This window comes from Marmota flaviventris, chromosome 18 (genome assembly GCF_047511675.1).
Source record: "Marmota flaviventris isolate mMarFla1 chromosome 18, mMarFla1.hap1, whole genome shotgun sequence".
NCBI lineage: Eukaryota > Metazoa > Chordata > Mammalia > Rodentia > Sciuridae > Marmota > Marmota flaviventris.
The window spans coordinates 57,850,437-57,869,338 of NC_092515.1; the positions used below are offsets into that span (position 1 = coordinate 57,850,437).

The following is an 18,902-nucleotide window of genomic DNA, read 5'->3' on the forward strand; positions in this document are numbered from 1 at the left end:
ACATGTGGGACAGGCTCAGCTGCTCATGGGCGGACCTGGGGGATCAACCTGCTTACCTTGGTGTCCTAGGTTCTTGGTGCCCGCCATCTCCCCAAGCTTGGGCGCAGCATCGCTTGTCCCTTCGTAGAGGTGGAAGTCTGTGGAGCCGAGTATGACAACAGCAAGTTTAAGACGACGGTCGTGAGTGAGTAGCCTGGGCCTTTCCTTGAAATGCCACCCAGTTGGATCACATATACATGCTGTCCCCAGGGGACTCCGAGTGCACTTTGTGGTCTAGCCTTTTCCTGTGCCCCTCTTGTCCACCATAGTTCTGGGAGGGGAGGGGAAAGGCAAGGCCACTTTCCTAGTACACTGGACCTGGAGCCAGTGCTGTGCCTCTGCCTGTGGGAGCCTGGTGAGGGCTGGAAGGCAGGGCTTTCGCTCTGCCTTGTGACACTAGGTGGGTTTCCTCTTCGACAACCCAGACCTGACACACCTGTGGATTGAAGGCTAAGAAGCAGAGTGGGGGGCGGGACACATGTGGCTGACTTGGCACCATTCAGTCTAACTAGGGTAACCTCAGCCATAGAGGGCAGGAAGGACCTGTCAATTATGGGCCTTTTAAGAGCAGAATCACTGTCCTTGGCCAAAGGCAGCCTACTGCACGACTGGATACTGACCACGTGGCCTTCTAGAGGTTAGGTCCTCCCTGTCAACTCTAGAACACGCTCTTCAGAGACCCCCAGCCCACTCCCCTTACTGGACAGAGGCCGCTTCTCACCCGTGTTTCTTCCAGCTCCCATCATAGGAGGTGAGGTGGGAGATGTGCTCTCTTCCTCTGTCCCTGAGGGCCATGCCCACTGGGAAAGAGGGGGAAAAAACCAAACCTGAAGATGATGGCTCAGATCTTCTTGGATCTTGGTGCAGATGTGTTCCAGGAGGGTGGTGCGAATGCAGCCTCTGACGAGCTTTGGTCTCCTTGCAGATGACAATGGCCTCAGCCCTGTCTGGGCTGCATCGCAGGAGAAGGTGACATTTGAAATTTATGACCCAAACCTTGCATTCCTGCGCTTTGTGGTTTATGAGGAAGACATGTTCAGCGACCCCAACTTCCTGGCTCATGCCACGTACCCCATTAAAGGCATCAAATCAGGCAAGAGGCATTCTAATCAAGAAACTTAATTTGGGCCAGAATTGTTCTTTGATCTGTGCTGCTTGCTTTAAAAAGAATGAAAAAGCATTTTACCTGGTTTTGATTAAATTGGTGCAAAACTGATTGGGTGGCTTGGAGCTGGGCCCCCTTTGAACATTTATTTCGTCCACAGGAGGGAGGCAAAGGGTGAGATGGGGGCTGTGTCCTTTAAGACTTCCGTGTGCAAACTGGATTATTAGTCTGTCATTGAACTGGTGCTGCTGCCTAAGCTCCCTGGCTGGGATTTGGTGACTGATGGGAGCTCAGTCTTAGGTCCAACTCTCCTGGCCTTCAGAACTCACCTTCCTCTTTTATAAAATTGGAGTGTTGTTAATTTTCCTTCATGCTGAACAAAATCCCTTCATGGGTAGAGAAGGGTCATTTTGTGTTTGCCTGTGACCAGCTTGTAAGAACCTGGGTACTGAGACTGCCCATTGAGTCTCAAATGCTGAAGACCCTCAATGCAGCTGCCAGAGTCCTGGTGGGCAGAGGCTATGGCCCAGGAGCTCAGGGCTGATCTGTAAGATGGCTGTCCTTACGTGGCGGGCAGTTTCTCTAATCTCCTTTCCTACGGGATTCTGTGTATGAGGTTTGACAACCAGGTGTCCACTGGATGTTGAATTTCTTCCTTGCCCTTCCTGGGTGTTTCTGATGAATGAGAGGTAAGTTTGGAAACCCTCTAGAAGTTACTTTTCCTTCTTTTCTAAGTAACATCTTTCTCTTGAAAAATTTTTCTATCATTTTAGTCATTTATATTAAAAAATACAGTCTTTTGGTGTTGTTGGGAAACTTAGGCCACTTATAGAACTGGACTGGATATATTATTATTGGAACATGTCATGTGTTCTTGAACTTCTCCTCGTATCATAAATCTGGCCATTTCTTCCACTGGGTACTAGCCCAGCTTCTGAGTAGCAGGCATACTGGGGCCTCTAATCAGCCCAAGAATCTGCATGTTTGGCCAGCTCCTCAAGTGGCTTTTGGATGACACTGAGAAAACCAGTCCCTAAGCAAGTAGGTTGAACAAGCATTTCAGAAAATGTTTAAACCCTCCGATTTCATAATTTAATGCCTATTCATTTGTAAGTCCCAGAGGCCTGATATTTGGCAGCCCTTACTGGGTAACTTGCAGATCCTATGAACGATTTTAAACCTAGCAGTTAAGCTGTGATGCTCTAATTTGCCATGTGCTTTGTTTGGATTAGCCTCATCAAGAAGGCTTAGGAATGAGGCAGGAGGTGTAGATTTTGGTAAATCCTAACAGTTCTAATGCCGTAATGGATTTCTTTTTATGCTAACTGTGCCTACCATTCCTGACCATACTGCTACCCCTTGTTACTCTGATGTCCTCCTAAGGAATAGGGCAGGAGCCTGTACTCTCTCCCAGTCCCCTGGGGAAAGGTCAGAATAGATGGAACTTCCTCAGTGTCCCGGCCAAAGTGCAGTCCACCTAGACAATGACTAAATTGGAGATACAAAGAACAAAATCTCAAGGACGATTATAGATGTGACCCTCCCCTAACTGAGATACACCGGGGACCTCCTTACTCCCCTTGCCAGCTCCCAGGAGCACCTGATGCATCCATATTCATGGGAGGAATAAAACAAAATGAATAGTGCCTCTGCGCATGAGGCATCGAGGGCCTTCTGAACTCGAAAACGAGCTTGGCACGCTGTTGTGAAGGATGCATTTAAGCCTTTCACCAGCTGGGGCTCGGGAAGGAAGGAAACACCAGTTATTGCATTAGGCTCCTTAATGTCTTTCTCTTTTAATCCTCATAGTAATCCTGCAAAAGGGATTTTGTTGTGTTTGCCTTTAAAATCTGAGCACTTTGTGAATTAACTAGTTCAAGGTTGCAAGACCAGAGCTAGGACTCCCCCTCATTCCTCCTATGCTGCCTCTTGAGTCCTCTTTACTGCCACTGGGTGCTTAAAGCCCCAAACACTGACCTTATTTTAAAAGATGTCATGATTTCTCTTTCCTCTGTGATATAATTAAAAAGAATAAAAATTCTATTTTTGGTGAAATTGAGGAACACCTTTCATCATCCTTAATTCCAGTATATGAGAAGAGCTCCCAGTGCACCATAGTGACAGTGGGCACTGAGCAGGATTGGGGGATCTGGAGACAGCTGGTCTGGGGCAGAGCTCCAGCTGCTGGATTCAGAGGCACAGGTGGAGTGTCTGAGTGGCTTTCTGCTCGGAACCATGCTATTGGAGTGCACGGGGTACCTGACTGCCTCCTGGAGCACCCAACAGCATGTCAACACTAAACTGACTTCTTCCCTGTCATCAGTAGACTGTAGCTCATGGTAAATGCAGAATCTTAGGCCCCCAAGTCAGAATCTGCCTTTGAACAAAATTCACAGGGACTCACATCTGGAGTAATGACAGCTGCAAGGTAGGAATTCTGTGATCTGCTATCCAGGCAGAAAAACACAAGCCAACATCACCCATAAGGTAAAAACTAGAACCTCTCTATAGAAGAATCCTATGAGACCAATGTCCTCAGAATCCTATAGGGAAGACTGACCTGAGAATTTTATACCCACTCAAACTGTCACTCAACTGTAAAATCAAAGTCGGCTTTTGAAAATGTACAACTAAGAACATAACCAAGACATCCACAGTGAGCACTGTATAATTTAAGTTTGTGCATTTCATTATGTGTAAATTTTATATGAGAAGAACAATACAAAGTAATACTGGGCTCTGGTTAATGAGATGCATTAAGGGGAAAGTGGTTGGGTAAATAGTGAAAGGTTAGTGGTTGAATCTAGGTGCGGGGTATACAAATATTCCTTGTATTATTTTAACTTTTCTGCATATTTAAAAATATTTATGATAAAATGTGGGAGAATTATGGTTATAAAATGGAATGCAAATACCACAAATGATGTCAAGGGGGAAGAAATGTTATTTTTACCCAAATTAGGGGAAGAGAAAGAAAGGTTGGATGGGTACCTCTGCCCTCTTCCTGAGTGGCGGAAAGTGAGAGAGAGTCAGTTGATATTGTTAAAAAGTCGTAAATTGATTGATAGAACACATTTTGCACTGAGAAATGAGCCGAAACTTGGGGGGAAGAGTGTGGGTTCCCTAGCTGGGCATTGCTCATCCGGAGCATCAGTGAATACAATGTAATTGAAAAGCTTTGAAGACAAATCAGGGCCACAGAGTGGATCCCTAAATTATGTTAAATGGAAACTGTAAGGTCCTATTCATTTGTGACTTAAAAGAAGCACAAACTCTGTGCACTGACCATCTTGGGAAAGGGTTAACAATGGTTTGTTCTAGGATGTGGAGCATCTGGGTGGGAGCGAGCTCTATTTTACTGTGCACTCTTTCATACTACTTAATTAAAACAAGGAAACCAACCCTCCCGATGAGCTGACTTAGACATTACTTAATGGGGCGAGAGGAGATTCAGCTCCAACTCCTCCCAATCCTAAGTAAAAAGAAACATTAAAAGGACTGTCAAACACAGGTCCTAATGGTAAACAGGGAATGGCTGCTGGAGGGGGATGATCAATACTGCCATGAGCTACCAAGGGACAGGAAGATTGGAAATCTTTAAAGATAAAACACACACCCCCATCCCGTGCCTTGTAAAAGCCTATATGGAGGACAGGGGCTGTGGATTCATTGCTCCTTGGAGTCTGTAAGGAATCGAACCATAGCTGCAGTCACTCTAAAGTCAACACAGCGTGTTCTATGGGCTTTAATGCCTTCTGAATGAATCCTTTTCATTTCTAGATGGCAGATACTTAACTTTGCTTCCTGTGTGGACCTGTCTGTCGAGACTTCTAGCCTCTATACCCAACCCTCAGAGGGTACTGCAGCCCCCGCATGGGGTACTGACCTCCCTGTTCTTGGGGCATATGATCTCTGGGTACCCCAAGAGGCCACGATCAGACATTAATTCCTGCCTTTGCATTTCCCCATCCTGTTGCAGGGTTTAGATCTGTACCTCTGAAGAATGGGCACAGCGAGGACATCGAGCTGGCTTCCCTCCTGGTTTTCTGTGAGATGCGGCCCGTCCTGGTGAGTGGAGAAGCACCAGCGAGTCATGGGGGTGGAAGTGGCTCATGATCATTGTTGGCTGATGAACTTAAGACCATTGAGACTCAGCTAGCCCAAGCACGAGACGTCATAAAAGACGTCATCTAATTCTGCAGAGGTCCTGGGTCTTTCCTCCTAGCATTCTATTTCTCAGAGAATGCTGCACAATTCTGAGAGTAGGCAGTGTAGTTGGACACCAAGAACCTGGCTCTTCTAGAGAAGCTCATCTTTCTGGGTGCTTTTTTTGTTGGTCTTGGGTCATCCCTTCAAAGGATCTGAGAATATCCAACAAGATCCTCCTTGGCCAGTCCTGGGGAAGGAGCTACATGGATTCCCAACTCCTTTTGTACCCCTCTACTACTGGAGGTGCCTTCCTTTTGGTCCCCTTGGTTTGCCAAAACTTTGGAGATTCTTGGGTCTGTCCTTTGAAGAACCAGTTTGGGTGGGCTTGGCAGAAAGGTCTTGGCCTCATTGAATGGCATTAAAGGATATGATAAGTTTTCTCAGGACAAAGGGGTTAAGAATAGAACACCAAACTCTGGGTAGATGGGGCTTGGGTTCGATGGTAGAAGACCTGGAAATGTATTGTGATTCTGGAGCTTCAGAGTCTTTGTGGTGGCCTCTTCCATAGATGCAGACCCATGTATGGTAAATGGTTTTTATAATGCCTGATCTGTAGTCAGTGTGTTCCCCTAAGGTCTTCCTATCCATGACAAAACTCAAAGCTCCACCAAAGGCCAGGTGAGTTCTTTGATCCCTCAAGTTCTCTTTGGCTAAGCTAAAAACGAAACAAAACAAAACACACACACACACAAAAACAAAACTGTGGGCCTGGACCTCAGTGGTTGAGATGGGCTGGTCCTGCCCCCAGACACTCCTCGTATTTGCTCAACCTGTATTTTTCTGGGTAGAGTCCATACCCTGTGGTGTTATTCTTTGGCTACAAGAACTAGCCAGTGATTTGGTAATTGCTGGTTTGGCAACTTTCAGAATATAGCTGAAAGCCTTTAAATGGGGAAGGAGAAGGTGTTGGGGGGTGAGGGGTGCTTTTTAACGGCCATAGTGATAGCCCATGCAGTAAAAATTCATGAACTTGACTGAGAGGCGAGAACATCAGGCTGCTTTGCATAGCTGTTTCCCTGTGCTCAGTTTTTTTTTTCTGCAACCTTGGTAGTTTTCCACTCCACAGCGTTTCAGAAACATCGAGATGAAAGAGAATACAGACAGGAGCAGAGACATAAAGGCCCAGTGCCTGGGGCCAGAGACCCTCAGCCAGGGGCACGACTTTTTGTTGGTGTAAAGTAATCTCATGATGATGAAATTCTGTCTTAAGAGGATACGGGGATGTATAATAGAAACTCTCTTATCTTGAAACAGAATTTAAATATTGAACTGTAATGTTTATATGGAAACTAGTTTTCTCTTGAACCTTAAAGTATGGGCCAAAAAATCAACTACCATGATTCTTTCTGTAATAGAAAGGCTTGGTCAGGAAAATTTATATAAAGACCCCCCCCCCCCCGCCCCCGTACCAGGGCTAGTGAATTAGCCAACATACCCTGCCTGGTTGAGAATTCCTAGTTCTTCAATTTCTCCTCTTTTGGAGTGAATCATGCATTTCTTAATTTATCATTGAGACTGGGGTATTTATTAAATCTATTGAAAGATTTAAGCCAGAATTCTTGTTTTGTATAAATGGTATAAAGAAATTGCCACAAAACCCCAGCCTTAGACTGTGGGGCGTGTGTATTTTTATAATTAGAGGGAGAGCGGGGCACGGAAAGGGACAGGGGTCTGTTTGCGTCCTTCATTTCTTAGTCTTATGTAGCACAATACAAAAATTCATGTTTACATGTACAGGAGCTGGTGGCACCCCCCACCCCCAAACAACCCAACCCAAACTATATCCAGACAGGTCACTTGTTCCTTGGTGGCAAAGTCACCACTGCTTTGAAGTGAGATTAGAAGCACTTTCATACTGTCACCCAGTCTTCACAAACACTCAATGACATCAATGAGCTCTGTGTTCTTCCACGTCAGGCATTTGGGTGCCATCTGGTTACAAACAAGGCCACCAAGCCTGTCTTTATGTGGTTCCCTTTTCTTTCAAGTCTGAATTATTTGCTTAGGACCCATTAATTTAGCAGGATGGTGGAACTGGAGCCCTCAACTGAAGCCTTGAGCAGGTAAGTGAAGACCTTTGGTCTGGTTAAGCTGCCCCATCCAGGTCCTGGACTCATCCCTCTGTGCCCCGTGTGTACACCACACCCATCTCCAGGTGCTTCGCAGAAAGGCCAAGTGATAGCGCTGGGTTGAGGTGGTGGCAGGACAGTGTGTGCTGAGACTGCTCTGCAAAGCCTGCGTAAACAAGCCGGAACCGTATCATAAATAATTTAAGTGATTAGGTATCACCAGCAGCAGAGAAAATTAGTATATATTTAAAAGAAACTCTTGTTTATCCAGATTTGCATTCCTTGATGAGGGAAGCTTAATGTGCAGTGGCTGCTGGGGCTTTGGGTGGGGTTCCCTGTGGAAGCTCTCAGATCTGCTCTCTGAACACGTTTTTGTGGAGGGGTTGTCTGAGTGTGTGAGGATATCATTCAGCTGCTGGCTCTCGAGGTTTACTTAATCCTACATCTGTCACCTGGTTCTGTGCCACTTGGCATTTCCATCCATACTGGAATGAGGGCCTTTCTTGGAAGTCGAACTGGGCTGCACTTGGTAGGCCCAGGCTCTCTCCTTGATGGCCAGGGCCGAACATGGTTTTATTTATCATTATATCCTCTGGATGCCAGGGAGAGACTTGGGTAAACAACCTCTAGCAAGATTTGTCTGAGCAAGTGATTGATCCAGTGAGGGCTGAGATGGAGTTTACTCATAAAACATTTGCTGAGGCAGAGTTTAAAGCCCTAGAAAACTGTCAATAAGCACTTTAAGCCCCTTCTGAGGAAGCCATTTACATGTCGCAATTACTTTATCAATTCTCAGTCCTTTACTTCGTTAACTGTATATATGGTTTATACAGAGTATTTTTAGTACCATTTTATTACCTACAATATTTAATTTGAGAACTAGGGTAAAAAGGAGGAGGATGGGGAAAAAACCATCAACGGCCATTATATAACCATTATTAGTACCCTGCTGTATTTCCTTTGCCTTATAATTTTTTGCATATAACATTTCTGTAGTTAGATTCACGCGTGTGCCCTCTTTCCACTTCACAGATGACCTTAAGCACTTTTTCTGTTAGGATTTTCAAAGCCATTGATGCCTGTTTCATCAGCTGAAGATCCTAATTCACTTAGCCACTCTCCCACGGATGGACAGTTTGGTTGTTGGCAGTTTATAAATAAAAAATGGTTCATGAGGACCTTTATTAATTAAAAATTATTCCCTAAGGCTAGATATTTAGTAATGGCATAATAGATCAAAGAAAAAAGGGCCGTTTTCTGTGATACACAGTGAATTGTTCTCTGAAAGGAGTTTCTTTTAGGGTGATGTTTTATACTCATTCTTGCCTTAATTGGAAGGGACCTCCACTCAACTGATCTAAACTGGTCAGATTCAGAAAAATAGGACTAGGCAAGGCAGGGAAGCCTGAATGTCCACCCTTATCCTCACAGTGGGCCAGCCTGCAGTGCTGGGGGTGGGTTGAGGACAGGACACTCACTGCCCGGGGTTTCTCAGGTCTGGATCCTGTTGGAACATGGTTTGCTTTGTGCTGGTTGCAAGTGCTGGAGAGGCTCAGTGCCAAGACCTATTGGTGGGGATTCCAGGCCAAGCAGATGTGTGAGTCCTTGGGGAGAAGGCCCAGCACGCTCCAGAACCCCAGAGGACCAGGGGCTGTACTCTCGAGCTGAACTGGTCCTAGTTTTTGAGGTTGAAAAGATTTCTTTCTACCTGGGAGACACAGAGGAAGACCCTCCTGTGCTTCGCCAGATGAAATTCACCAGTGCTGAAGGTATGACTACTGAACACAGAGCCACCAGCCTGCAGGGAAAAGCAACGGCGCACGGTGACCAGGGGAGAAAGACCCACACGTGGACATGGAGCAGCTGCTGGCAGTTGAAGCTGAGCCGTAAAATGTAAGTCTGGCACCTTCCAAAGCCATCGAAGCTGAGCGCTGAAAAAGGCTTTCAGGCATTTGAAACACATTAGGAAACCCTGACTTTTTGAATTTAGAATTTATTATATAAGAGAAGATATGGACATTATTGAATGAAAAGATAAATTAGAAGAACTTTTTCAACCCAAACAGCATCCCGTGAGATGGAAACCATGGAGGAAACGAGAGGCTAGAAGCAAATCCCAAGACAGATTTGGTTGGCCGCTTGGACCCAGGTGGAATGAGTAGAAAACATATCCACAGCCCTGTGCTTACTTTAGTAAAATATTTAAATTCCAAGAGTAAATAAAAAAACCCTTAGACTTCCCAACACAATGGCTCTCTATTAGGAAAAGTCAAGTCAGACCTGTTGTCATCAGCACTAAAAACCCAAGACAGAGGGATGCCCCTACCCACAGGAAGACAGGGGCTTGCGGTGACCCCACGTCAAGGCAGGAGGAAGGCATGTGTGTTACATAAGGAAGCTTCCAGGTGGCCCCGAGTAGATGGTATTTTATTCAGAAGAGGGACCTCTAGACAGGGAACGTCTAAGTCTGCAGAATTCCATCTTACAGGATGGTGACAAGTCTTAAATGAGGATTCCTGAAACCGAACACGCTCTGATGCCAAGTTCCATAATCAGAAGCTGCAGAGAATCCTCAGAAGAGCCCAGGGGCTGAGAGGGAAGATGGAGGTGTCCTGAGGCTTCCGGCTCCTGGGTTATCAGGCAGACGGAGCACCTGCAGAGGACAAGCGCCTTCTGCTATAAAGGGAACATGTAATTTTAATTTGGATTGTTGAAAAACTGAGGAGAGCCACTGTAAAAATTGAGAAGCAGTGGCGCAGGGAGGAGAAGAGGAGGAGGGATAAACAGAAACTGAACCAGGAGTAAAAATAAGGGAAAGGATCAAAGAAGGAATTAAAGCAAAGAGTAATCAAAATGACATGGAAAGCGCTTGTATTTAATTTGGTAAGTGGGCTGAATTCTCTTCCTAGAAGGGAGATCCAGCTGTGCAGTGTTTACAGAAGTAAACCCAGGAGCAACCTGATGGAAGAGCTACTGGGTAAACTGGGAAGGAAATGTCAATATGAAGAGCACTGGAGAGCTTAAGAGGAACGAGGGGTGAGGATAAAAAATGCTGGGTTTACAGAGAAACAGCATACATCCAGAATACATAAAATCTACAAATACAACAGCTAAAAGGCTTTCAGAATTTGGATGATATTGTAGTATCCCCTCTCCCCCCAAAAAGGATCAAAGATTACAATAATTTGACTTCAGAGATGTACAGCTTTGTATCCTACCTGGGGAAAATATGTTCTGTGTGCTTCTTTGTCTCAAACTGTATAAACATTTATATACTTGATCAGAAAGAGAACCCTAATATAGTTTTCAAATTAATGATTTTATAAGTCATTATTTGGCAGATAAAAAGATGCTGAAAATGCAAAATATTTGAAAATAAGAATTTCCTAAATAACCAATCTAAACAAATTACCCAGAATGCAATAACACATTTATCCCCGACTGTACAGGTGTACTGTTTTCCTGTACGTGGCAGATGGTGCGATGTTTATAATCTGAAGCTACATGGGGCCCTTTCCCAACAGCACATGCTGACTTTGTGTCACTGTCACATTTTGGTAATTCTCCAATTTCAGACATTTCCATCATTCTCCTATCTATTACAGTGATCTTTGATGCTACTGTTGTAATGGCTTGGGGGCATCACAGCTGCAACCATTTAGCCAGCTTGATTGATGTTGTGAGTGTTCTGACTGCTGCTCTCCCACCTCCTACAGCCTCCATATTCCCTGAGACACAGTGATAACCCTATGATGGCCTCCCTGTGTCCAAGTGAGAGTAAGAGTCACAGGTCACTCCCTTTAAATCAAAAGCTAGGAATGGTTAAGCTCAGCAAGGAAGGCACAGGGAAAGCTGAGGTGGGCCTGTAGCCAGGCCTCTCGTGCCAATAGACAAGTTGTGACACAAAAGAAAAGTTCTTGAAGGAAGTGAAAAGTGCCACGAGACTGATAAAGGTTCAGTGGCCTGGACAGAGGATAGCACTAGCCCCGGTGCTCTCTGCAATTCCAGGAAGGTGGAGGGAGGTGAGGGAGCTGCAAGAAAGGCTGGAGCTAGCAGAGGTTGCCTCCTGGGGTTTAAGGGAAGAAGCTGTCTCCAAAGTCATTTTTCTGTTTTTGCTGTGCTGGGGATTGAACCCAGGGCTTCACCCATGTTGGGCAACAACTCTTTTACTGAGCTACACCCTCAGCAGCCATCTCCATTACCTGAAAGTGGGAAGTTCAGCAGCAAGTGCTGAGATAGGAGCCGCAGTAGAGATAGCTGAGATCACCCGATAGCAGCCTTTTGATACAGATGAAATAGGCTTCTACTGGAAGATGGCGGCATTTAGGAGTTCCACAGAGAAGTCAGCACCTGGCTTCAAGAGACAGGTTGACTCTTGTTAGGGCTGATGCAGCTTGTGACTAAGTGGAAGCCTCGGCTCATTTACCACTCTGAAAATCCTAGGCTCTCAAGGATCATGCTAAACGGACCCCGCCTTGGGGTAAAGGGAACAACAAAGCCTGGATGACGGCACGCATGTTTACAACATGGCTTGCTGGAGAGCTGAAGCCCACTGTTGAGACCTACTGCTCAGGAAAAAAAGGTTCATTTCAAAATATCACCACTTGTCCACAGTGCACCTGGCCACCCCAGGGCTGGAGTGGGCATGTACGAAGACATCAATATCGATTTCCTGCTGGTGGATGGGCATCCATTCGGCAGCCCGTGGATAGAGCAGTAGTTTTGATGTTCGAGGCTTGTTATTTAAGAAATACATCTTTAAGTCTGTGGCTCCCTTGGATAATGACTCTTCAGGTGGATGTGGGTAAAGAAAACAGAAAACCTTTTGGAAAGGACTTGCCATTCTGGGCGACGTCAAGAACATTTGTGATCCATGGGGAGGAGAGGTCAAAGGATCGACATCAACAGGCATTTGGAAGAAGTTGATCCGAACCCTCATGAATGACTTAAAGGGGTTCAGAACTTTAGTGGAACTTTAGATATAAACAAGAGAACTAAAAGTGGGGGGGGGGGACTTTTATAAATGGGTGAGCAAAGAAAGTGGTTTCTTGACGTGGAGTCTCCTTCTAATGAAGGTGCTGTGAATAAATCGTTTCTGAAAGAATCAATCAGTGTGGCAAACTTTGTTATTTTTTCCCCTAGCCACTCCAACCCTTTGCAGCCACCACCCAATCCATCAGCAGCCATCAAGGTCATGGAAAAACCCTTAGAAAGATTATGACTTACGGAAGGCTCAGGTGACTGGTAGTGGTTTTTAGCAATGAGGTATTTTTAAATTGATATGCATGCTGATTTTTGGCTATTAGGCTATGGCACATTCAACAGACTGCAGGGTGGTGTGAGTGTAACTTTAATATGCAAACTTCACATGACCTGCTCAGTTGTAGTGGTCTGGAATCAAACCCACAGTCTCTTAGATTTACCTGTATTTTGAAGGGAAAAATTCTTGCCTTAAAACCTCACAGGATAAGTACTACATATGCATGCCCTAAATATTCATCTTAAAGAACTTTTAAAACACCAATAGGAAACAAAAATGAAAGCTAATTAAGTGAAACACAAAAGGAGAAGAACAGAAAAAATTAATGATGGTTTACCAGAAAGACCATTTAAAACAGCTCTTTGCTTATTTTATATGGGAACAAAGTAAGAGCAAAAATCACACTGGAATGGGCATTGGAAAGGAGACCAAACCTCAAACCAGAGCAAATTGGCAGTTGTCTTAAAGTGTATCAGTGGGCTAAAATTGTTCTGAGAAGTAGTAGCCAGGTTAGAGACAAAGTCCTACAGGAGTCACTTGAAGGGTATTAAAATACCTATTGGGTAAAACAGAGTTTAGGTCTACATGGCTTTTTAACTGAATTCTGAAACCCAAGAATATAATTCCAGTTTGACTCCATAGAAGCCACCAGCAATTCAGAAATGCTGCAGTTGTCTTGAGTTCCACAACTTTCAAATCAAAACCAGAGGTGGATGGGACTCCAGTGCTCCATCCACCCGCCATGGCCACAGGTCAGTGTCACTTGTGACTAAAATGCATTGGCAAACCCCAAACTTCACCTTCAGCTTCTTACAGAAGCACAATATATTAAATCTAAGTGGAATTTTTTCCAGGAATTCAAGGATAGTTTACCATTGGCACAGTTGGCAACAAATTGAGAAAAACAGCAAAAGTCACTAAATGCCACAACTGTATCTGGCCAAATAATTAGCATAGATTGTGGAAAGAAAGATAAAAGGGAGTCTGATATATATTTGTCTCGCATTTATTAAATCTAATCACTTCTCTATTCTGGAACTAACATGTAGAAATGTAGGGCAGCAGACAGGGACATATGGGAAATTCTGTTCATGACATTGACAGAAACAGTTCCTCATTTAGCAGTAATTTAAATAAGAAATTTAAATAGGAAAGATTGCATTTATATAAGGTCAAGTATAAAATCTTACTGAAAGATAAAACCACCTCGGGACAAGTAGAAATGTATACCAGTCCTTCCAAAATGGATGTTTGTGAGCTTATACTGATGACTGGTTCCAACCAATTATGTGTTGAGAAAGGTGGGAGGTAGCTGCAGAAATAAATGTGTGTTTTATAAGTTAGATAAGTGTATATCCTTGCTCTGTCTGCTGAGGGAGCCCAGAACCACTGATGTCCTACTAGCAATGAGCACACCTACGCACCTAGATATTGCTTTCTAAATATAATCCCCCAATAAAAGAAATCAACACTCCTCGGACAAGTGATTAGTTACAGGGCTGGGGTAAAATGAACATGGAACATCAATAAATAAGTGCTGAAAAAAGGATGTGGGCACTTCAAGTGGGCAGAGGAGCCAACTGGAAAGAGCTCCAGTTACCAAAGCTGGAACAATGTGAGCAAGCAAGTAATGATCGGCCTGGATTAGAACGCACAGGGTCAATATCCACCTGTCCATGAATGAATGAGAAGAGATCATCAGAACCAGATGATCCACATTAGTGCCACATGTGACTGCACATCCATGCCCTTCCTGATGTGACATTATTACCCAGAACCAAGAGCCTCAGACAGATCGCGAGGACACACCAGCCACCTGCATTATGGAACACTACACACCACCACCATAAAACATCAGAGAGGACCGCAGAAACCTCACAGACTAGGGGGACCAAGGCGCCGAGTACAGCACGGGAGTTCGGAATGGCAACAGGGCATTCAGTAAAGTCTGCAGCTCAGCAGTGACGCACCAGCGTCCGTTTATCAATCGTGACCTTCCTAACTGTGGTTGTGCAAGAGGTTGATGCTGCAGTATCTGAGAACTGTACCACTGCTGCAGCCTTTCTGTACAATTTATAATTTCAATATAAAACAAGAGAAGGCAGCACAGTGGGGGGAATTTTCTTCATGTTTTTCCTCCTGCTAAAGATAAAAAAAAGGAAATACTCTAAGATTGCATCAAGGGCCAGGTAGAACTTAGTACCAAAGTATTTTCTAACTAGGGACTTGGAAAAGCAAAAAACTGAAAAATATGTCAAACAGACTCAAAAGAAAACTAGGAAATGGTTATTAAAAACGTCTATGGGGGAAGAGGGGAATGGCTGGGAGGGGTGCAGGGTGGGCAACACTCTCTTGATGGGGTGGTCATCTCTCCCTTCTCACAGTTCCCTTGGGGGATGTCCATGGTGGCTTTTTTTTATGGTTTTATTCATGCATCATAATTATACATAATAGTGGACACAGCTGGCAGTGGGTCTCATTTTGACATTCATAATTGCATATAGCATAATTGGCTCCATTTCAATTCCCAGCACTTGCCCTTTCCTACCCCTTGCTCTACACTGTTGGTCTTCCTTTTGTTTGTTGATTGTTTTAAATTGGTGCATTATAGTTATGTACAAAAGTGGGGAATGCGTTGTGATATATTCCTATATACATATAGCAAAATTTGGTCAACTTCCTGCTCTAATCTTCTCCCTTCCTCTTCCCTCCTCCCTTCCCCTTGGTTCCCTGCCTCCACTCTGCTGATCTCCTTTCTGTTTTCATAAGACCCCCCTTTCTTATTCCTTCTGCCGCTCTCGTTTCTGTGGATGACAGAAAACATTTGACCCTTGACCGAGTCTGGCTTATTTCACTTAGTGTGATTTTCTCCAGTGCCATCCATTACCTGCAAATGACATAATTTCATTCTTTGTGACTGAGTAGAATTCCATTGTGTGTATGTTCTGCGACTCTTTGGAGGTCATTAAAGTGGAAAGATTTGCAGAGACAGGTATCCTCAGAGTCTGTGCTTTTTGTAAAGACAAATGACAAGAGCAGCCCAGAATGTATATTGATCCACAATTTTGTAGCCCTGGAGTCTCTCATAAAGTAGTCCACTAGTAGGGGAGTAGTGGTCACTAGACTGACCTCTGGAGTAGCCAGCCTGCATACACTGGTCAGTGACCTTTCAAAAAATCACAGGTGGCGAAGCATTTCTTTTCCCCCCACCCCACAAGCACATTGGCGGGAATTTGTGGGCTCCCTGGGTGGCAAGGCTCAGGGGCGGGACTTGTGCCAGTCATGGCTGCACCCTAGTGCTCACCCTGCAGCTCCGTTTGCCCCTCTCCTGGCCTCATTTCAACTTTCTCTACATTACGGCAAAGGGACTGAATTGAGATCACTAGGAACTGGGTACATCCACCATTCTTTCAGCCAGTCCCAGGAAAATTTTATACTAAGAACACCAGCAAAAATCCTGTGGATGCTTTTAATTGGCATGGCTGGGGTCACTACTGGGAGATGATGGTGAGGAATAACACATCGGTGATGCCTAGAACTGAGCCACTTGCCTATCCCTGGGGGTGTAGTCTACGGTCCCTTGGCTTTTTTTCAGGAGTGGGGAGGGAGATAACAGCTTTGTTGAGATAAAACTCATTTATCACACACTCACCCATTTAAGGCACACAATGTTTTTAGCATATCCAAAGTTGTACAACCATCACCACAACCAATTTTAGAACATTTCATCACCCCTAAAAGAAATTTTGTGCTAATTGGCTGTTACCACTTACCCCTCCCCTGGTTACCATTAATATACTTTCTGCTGTATGGATTTACCTGTTCTGGAGATTTCACATAAATGGCATCTTACAATATGTCATCTTTTAGCATGATATTTTCCAGGTGGAACCTATTACTGTGCCTTTTTATTTTAAGTTGTAGAGGACACAATACCTTTATTTTATTTATTTTTATTTTTATGTGGTGGTGCCAGGGATCGAACCCAGTGCCTCACGCATGCTAGGCAAGCACTCTACCACTGAGCCACAACCCCAGCCCCGTTAAGGTCCTTATAAAATCTTAAATTATCTGCTTCCTGCCTATCCTCACATTGTGCTGCTCTTTCCTTAGTTAAGCCAGTAGCTGCTTGACCTTTGCTCTTAGATAAAAGCCGGGAGGTGATGCAGACCAAGGAAAAAGCATCTTAGATTAAGACGTGGGATCCAGGGACTTTGCAAAAGGGCTAGCTTCTGTAGAACACGTAATGACTAACTGTGAACTTTATCTCTGATAGTTCCATTTGCAAAGCCTCTGCCTGGGCACATGCATTAGACCCATGTCCCATGTGTTGGTTTGGAAGATGTGGTCATTTCACAAACTCAAGGTGATTCTCGTCCCTGCCCCCAGGAGAGTGAAGAGGAACTTTACTCCTCCTGTCGCCAGCTGCGGAGGCGGCAAGAAGAGCTGAACAACCAGCTCTTTCTGTACGACACGCACCAGAACCTGCGCAGTGCCAACCGTGATGCCCTCATCAAGGAGTTCAATGTCAATGAGAACCAGCTCCAACTGTACCAGGAGAAGTGCAACCGGAGGTAGGTTAGCAGATCCTGGGCGTCTGGGCAGTGACATCGGGTATCCAGGCCAGGCTTCTGGAGAGCCCCCCACATGGCTTCTCTAGGAATTCTTTGTTACCCTCGTTCTAATTCTCTTGCTCTGTAGATGAACTTACAGGAAGACCTCAAGCACCTGACACTTCCCTAGATAGAACTGTTTTCCAGACATTTCAATAATAGTGGAAATAAATGATGATCATTAACTTTTAATTTTTTATGATGCTGGGGACTGAATTCAGGACCTTGCGCATGCTACTATGCTAAGGCAAGGGCCGTACCACTGAGCGACCTCTGCCACCCCAATAACTACAGACTCCAGAGGAGTCCTACTGACTTCCCAAGAATGGGCTAGTCCTGTGATTCAAGATCAGGGCAGAATCCTCCCAGGGGAGGCTCTTGTTGTTCCCCAGGCACGTGATGGCGGAGAGCTAGCTAGACTTGACAGGTGGCTTCCAGTGTGCCAGATAGTGACTGAGCAACTAAAAATGACTCCGACAACCTCAGCACAGTTCTGCACTCCTCACCGCAGAGGCTCACTGAACCATTTGGCCAGCCTACAGCACAGCTCTTACGCCATTTTACCAAGAAGGAGGTGGATCTGAGTTTCAGGGTCTTGCCAGGAGCCTGGGGCCCCCCCTGACTCCCAGCCCTGAACCATCCAGCCAGGAATGACTACAAATGTATGGATGGAGAAATGACTTGGAGCTCAGCGCAGAGATTATATCATAACTGCTAATGACAGCACAATCTCTTTTCTTTCAGGTTGAGAGAGAAGAGAGTCAGTAACAGCAAGTTTTACTCCTAGATGTGAGTGTACGTGTGGGGGTATCTGTGTGTGCATGTAGGAAAACGTGCTGTTTGGTTCCTGGGAAGAGGCTAATCTGTGACATTGTCCCGTCTCCAAGTCTGCCTTCAAGATGACGTTTCTGAAGAAGCCCTAGCTGGCATGAGTTGGGGTGATTTCCTGCTAATTTTTCCTCACTAGGACAACTTTTTTTTTTTTAACTTATATTCTCTATAGAGAATTGCCCAAATGTGCTCATTTTTGGTGTCTTATATTCCAAACCTCATTGAATAAAAGCAACAAAAAATCTTGGTCAGTTAAGCCTTCTATGCATGACCTATACCATGAATAGGATTTCTTTTCTGGTGGACAAGATTCTACTAATGACCCAGGTAATTGACTTCCACAGAAGATGAATCAGAAATGTAAGAAACTAATTAATTAGATTCTGAAAAGAATTTTAACTAAAAAGCAGATGATTCCACAATTAAGGCCATTGGGTTCCACAGAGAAGCCTGCCCTGTGAGTACCCAGCTCAGTGCACATTCCCTACCATGGGCAACTGCCTGCATGGACCACCACAGGCCCCAGGAAAGAGCTGGGTGATGGCTTTTGTTCATTAGGACAATTTCTAATTAATGGCAGAGGCTTGCTTTGTCAATAGAGTTACTGGGGGTGGGAATCTTGGGGCCTCTGTTTTAAGAAGGCTTTCAGAGCTCAGGTTCTGTGGAGGCTCCTCCCACCCCTCTTCTGCCTGCTGGGAGTCTCTGCCACTCCTCACGCCCAGGCTCTGTGGCGCTGACTGGCAGCAGCTGGGAAAGCCCTGGGTCCTCAGACAAGG

At 44.9% G+C, this 18,902-nt stretch overlaps 1 protein-coding gene across 1 annotated transcript in view; it reads left to right on the plus strand.

Moving 5' to 3' along the window:
• The window catches only part of Plcg2 (phospholipase C gamma 2), a 124,246-nt gene extending 105,869 nt beyond the window's left edge, over positions 1–18,377 (plus strand). Inside the window, exons 29-33 of the mRNA XM_027933125.2 lie at positions 70–184; positions 965–1,132; positions 5,124–5,212; positions 17,072–17,256; positions 18,040–18,377. Of these exons, the coding sequence (XP_027788926.1) occupies positions 70–184; positions 965–1,132; positions 5,124–5,212; positions 17,072–17,256; positions 18,040–18,082 (600 nt within the window). The 3' untranslated portion in view covers positions 18,083–18,377. The remainder of the gene's footprint in view (positions 1–69; positions 185–964; positions 1,133–5,123; positions 5,213–17,071; positions 17,257–18,039) is intronic.
• Positions 18,378–18,902: the final 525 nt, after the last annotated feature.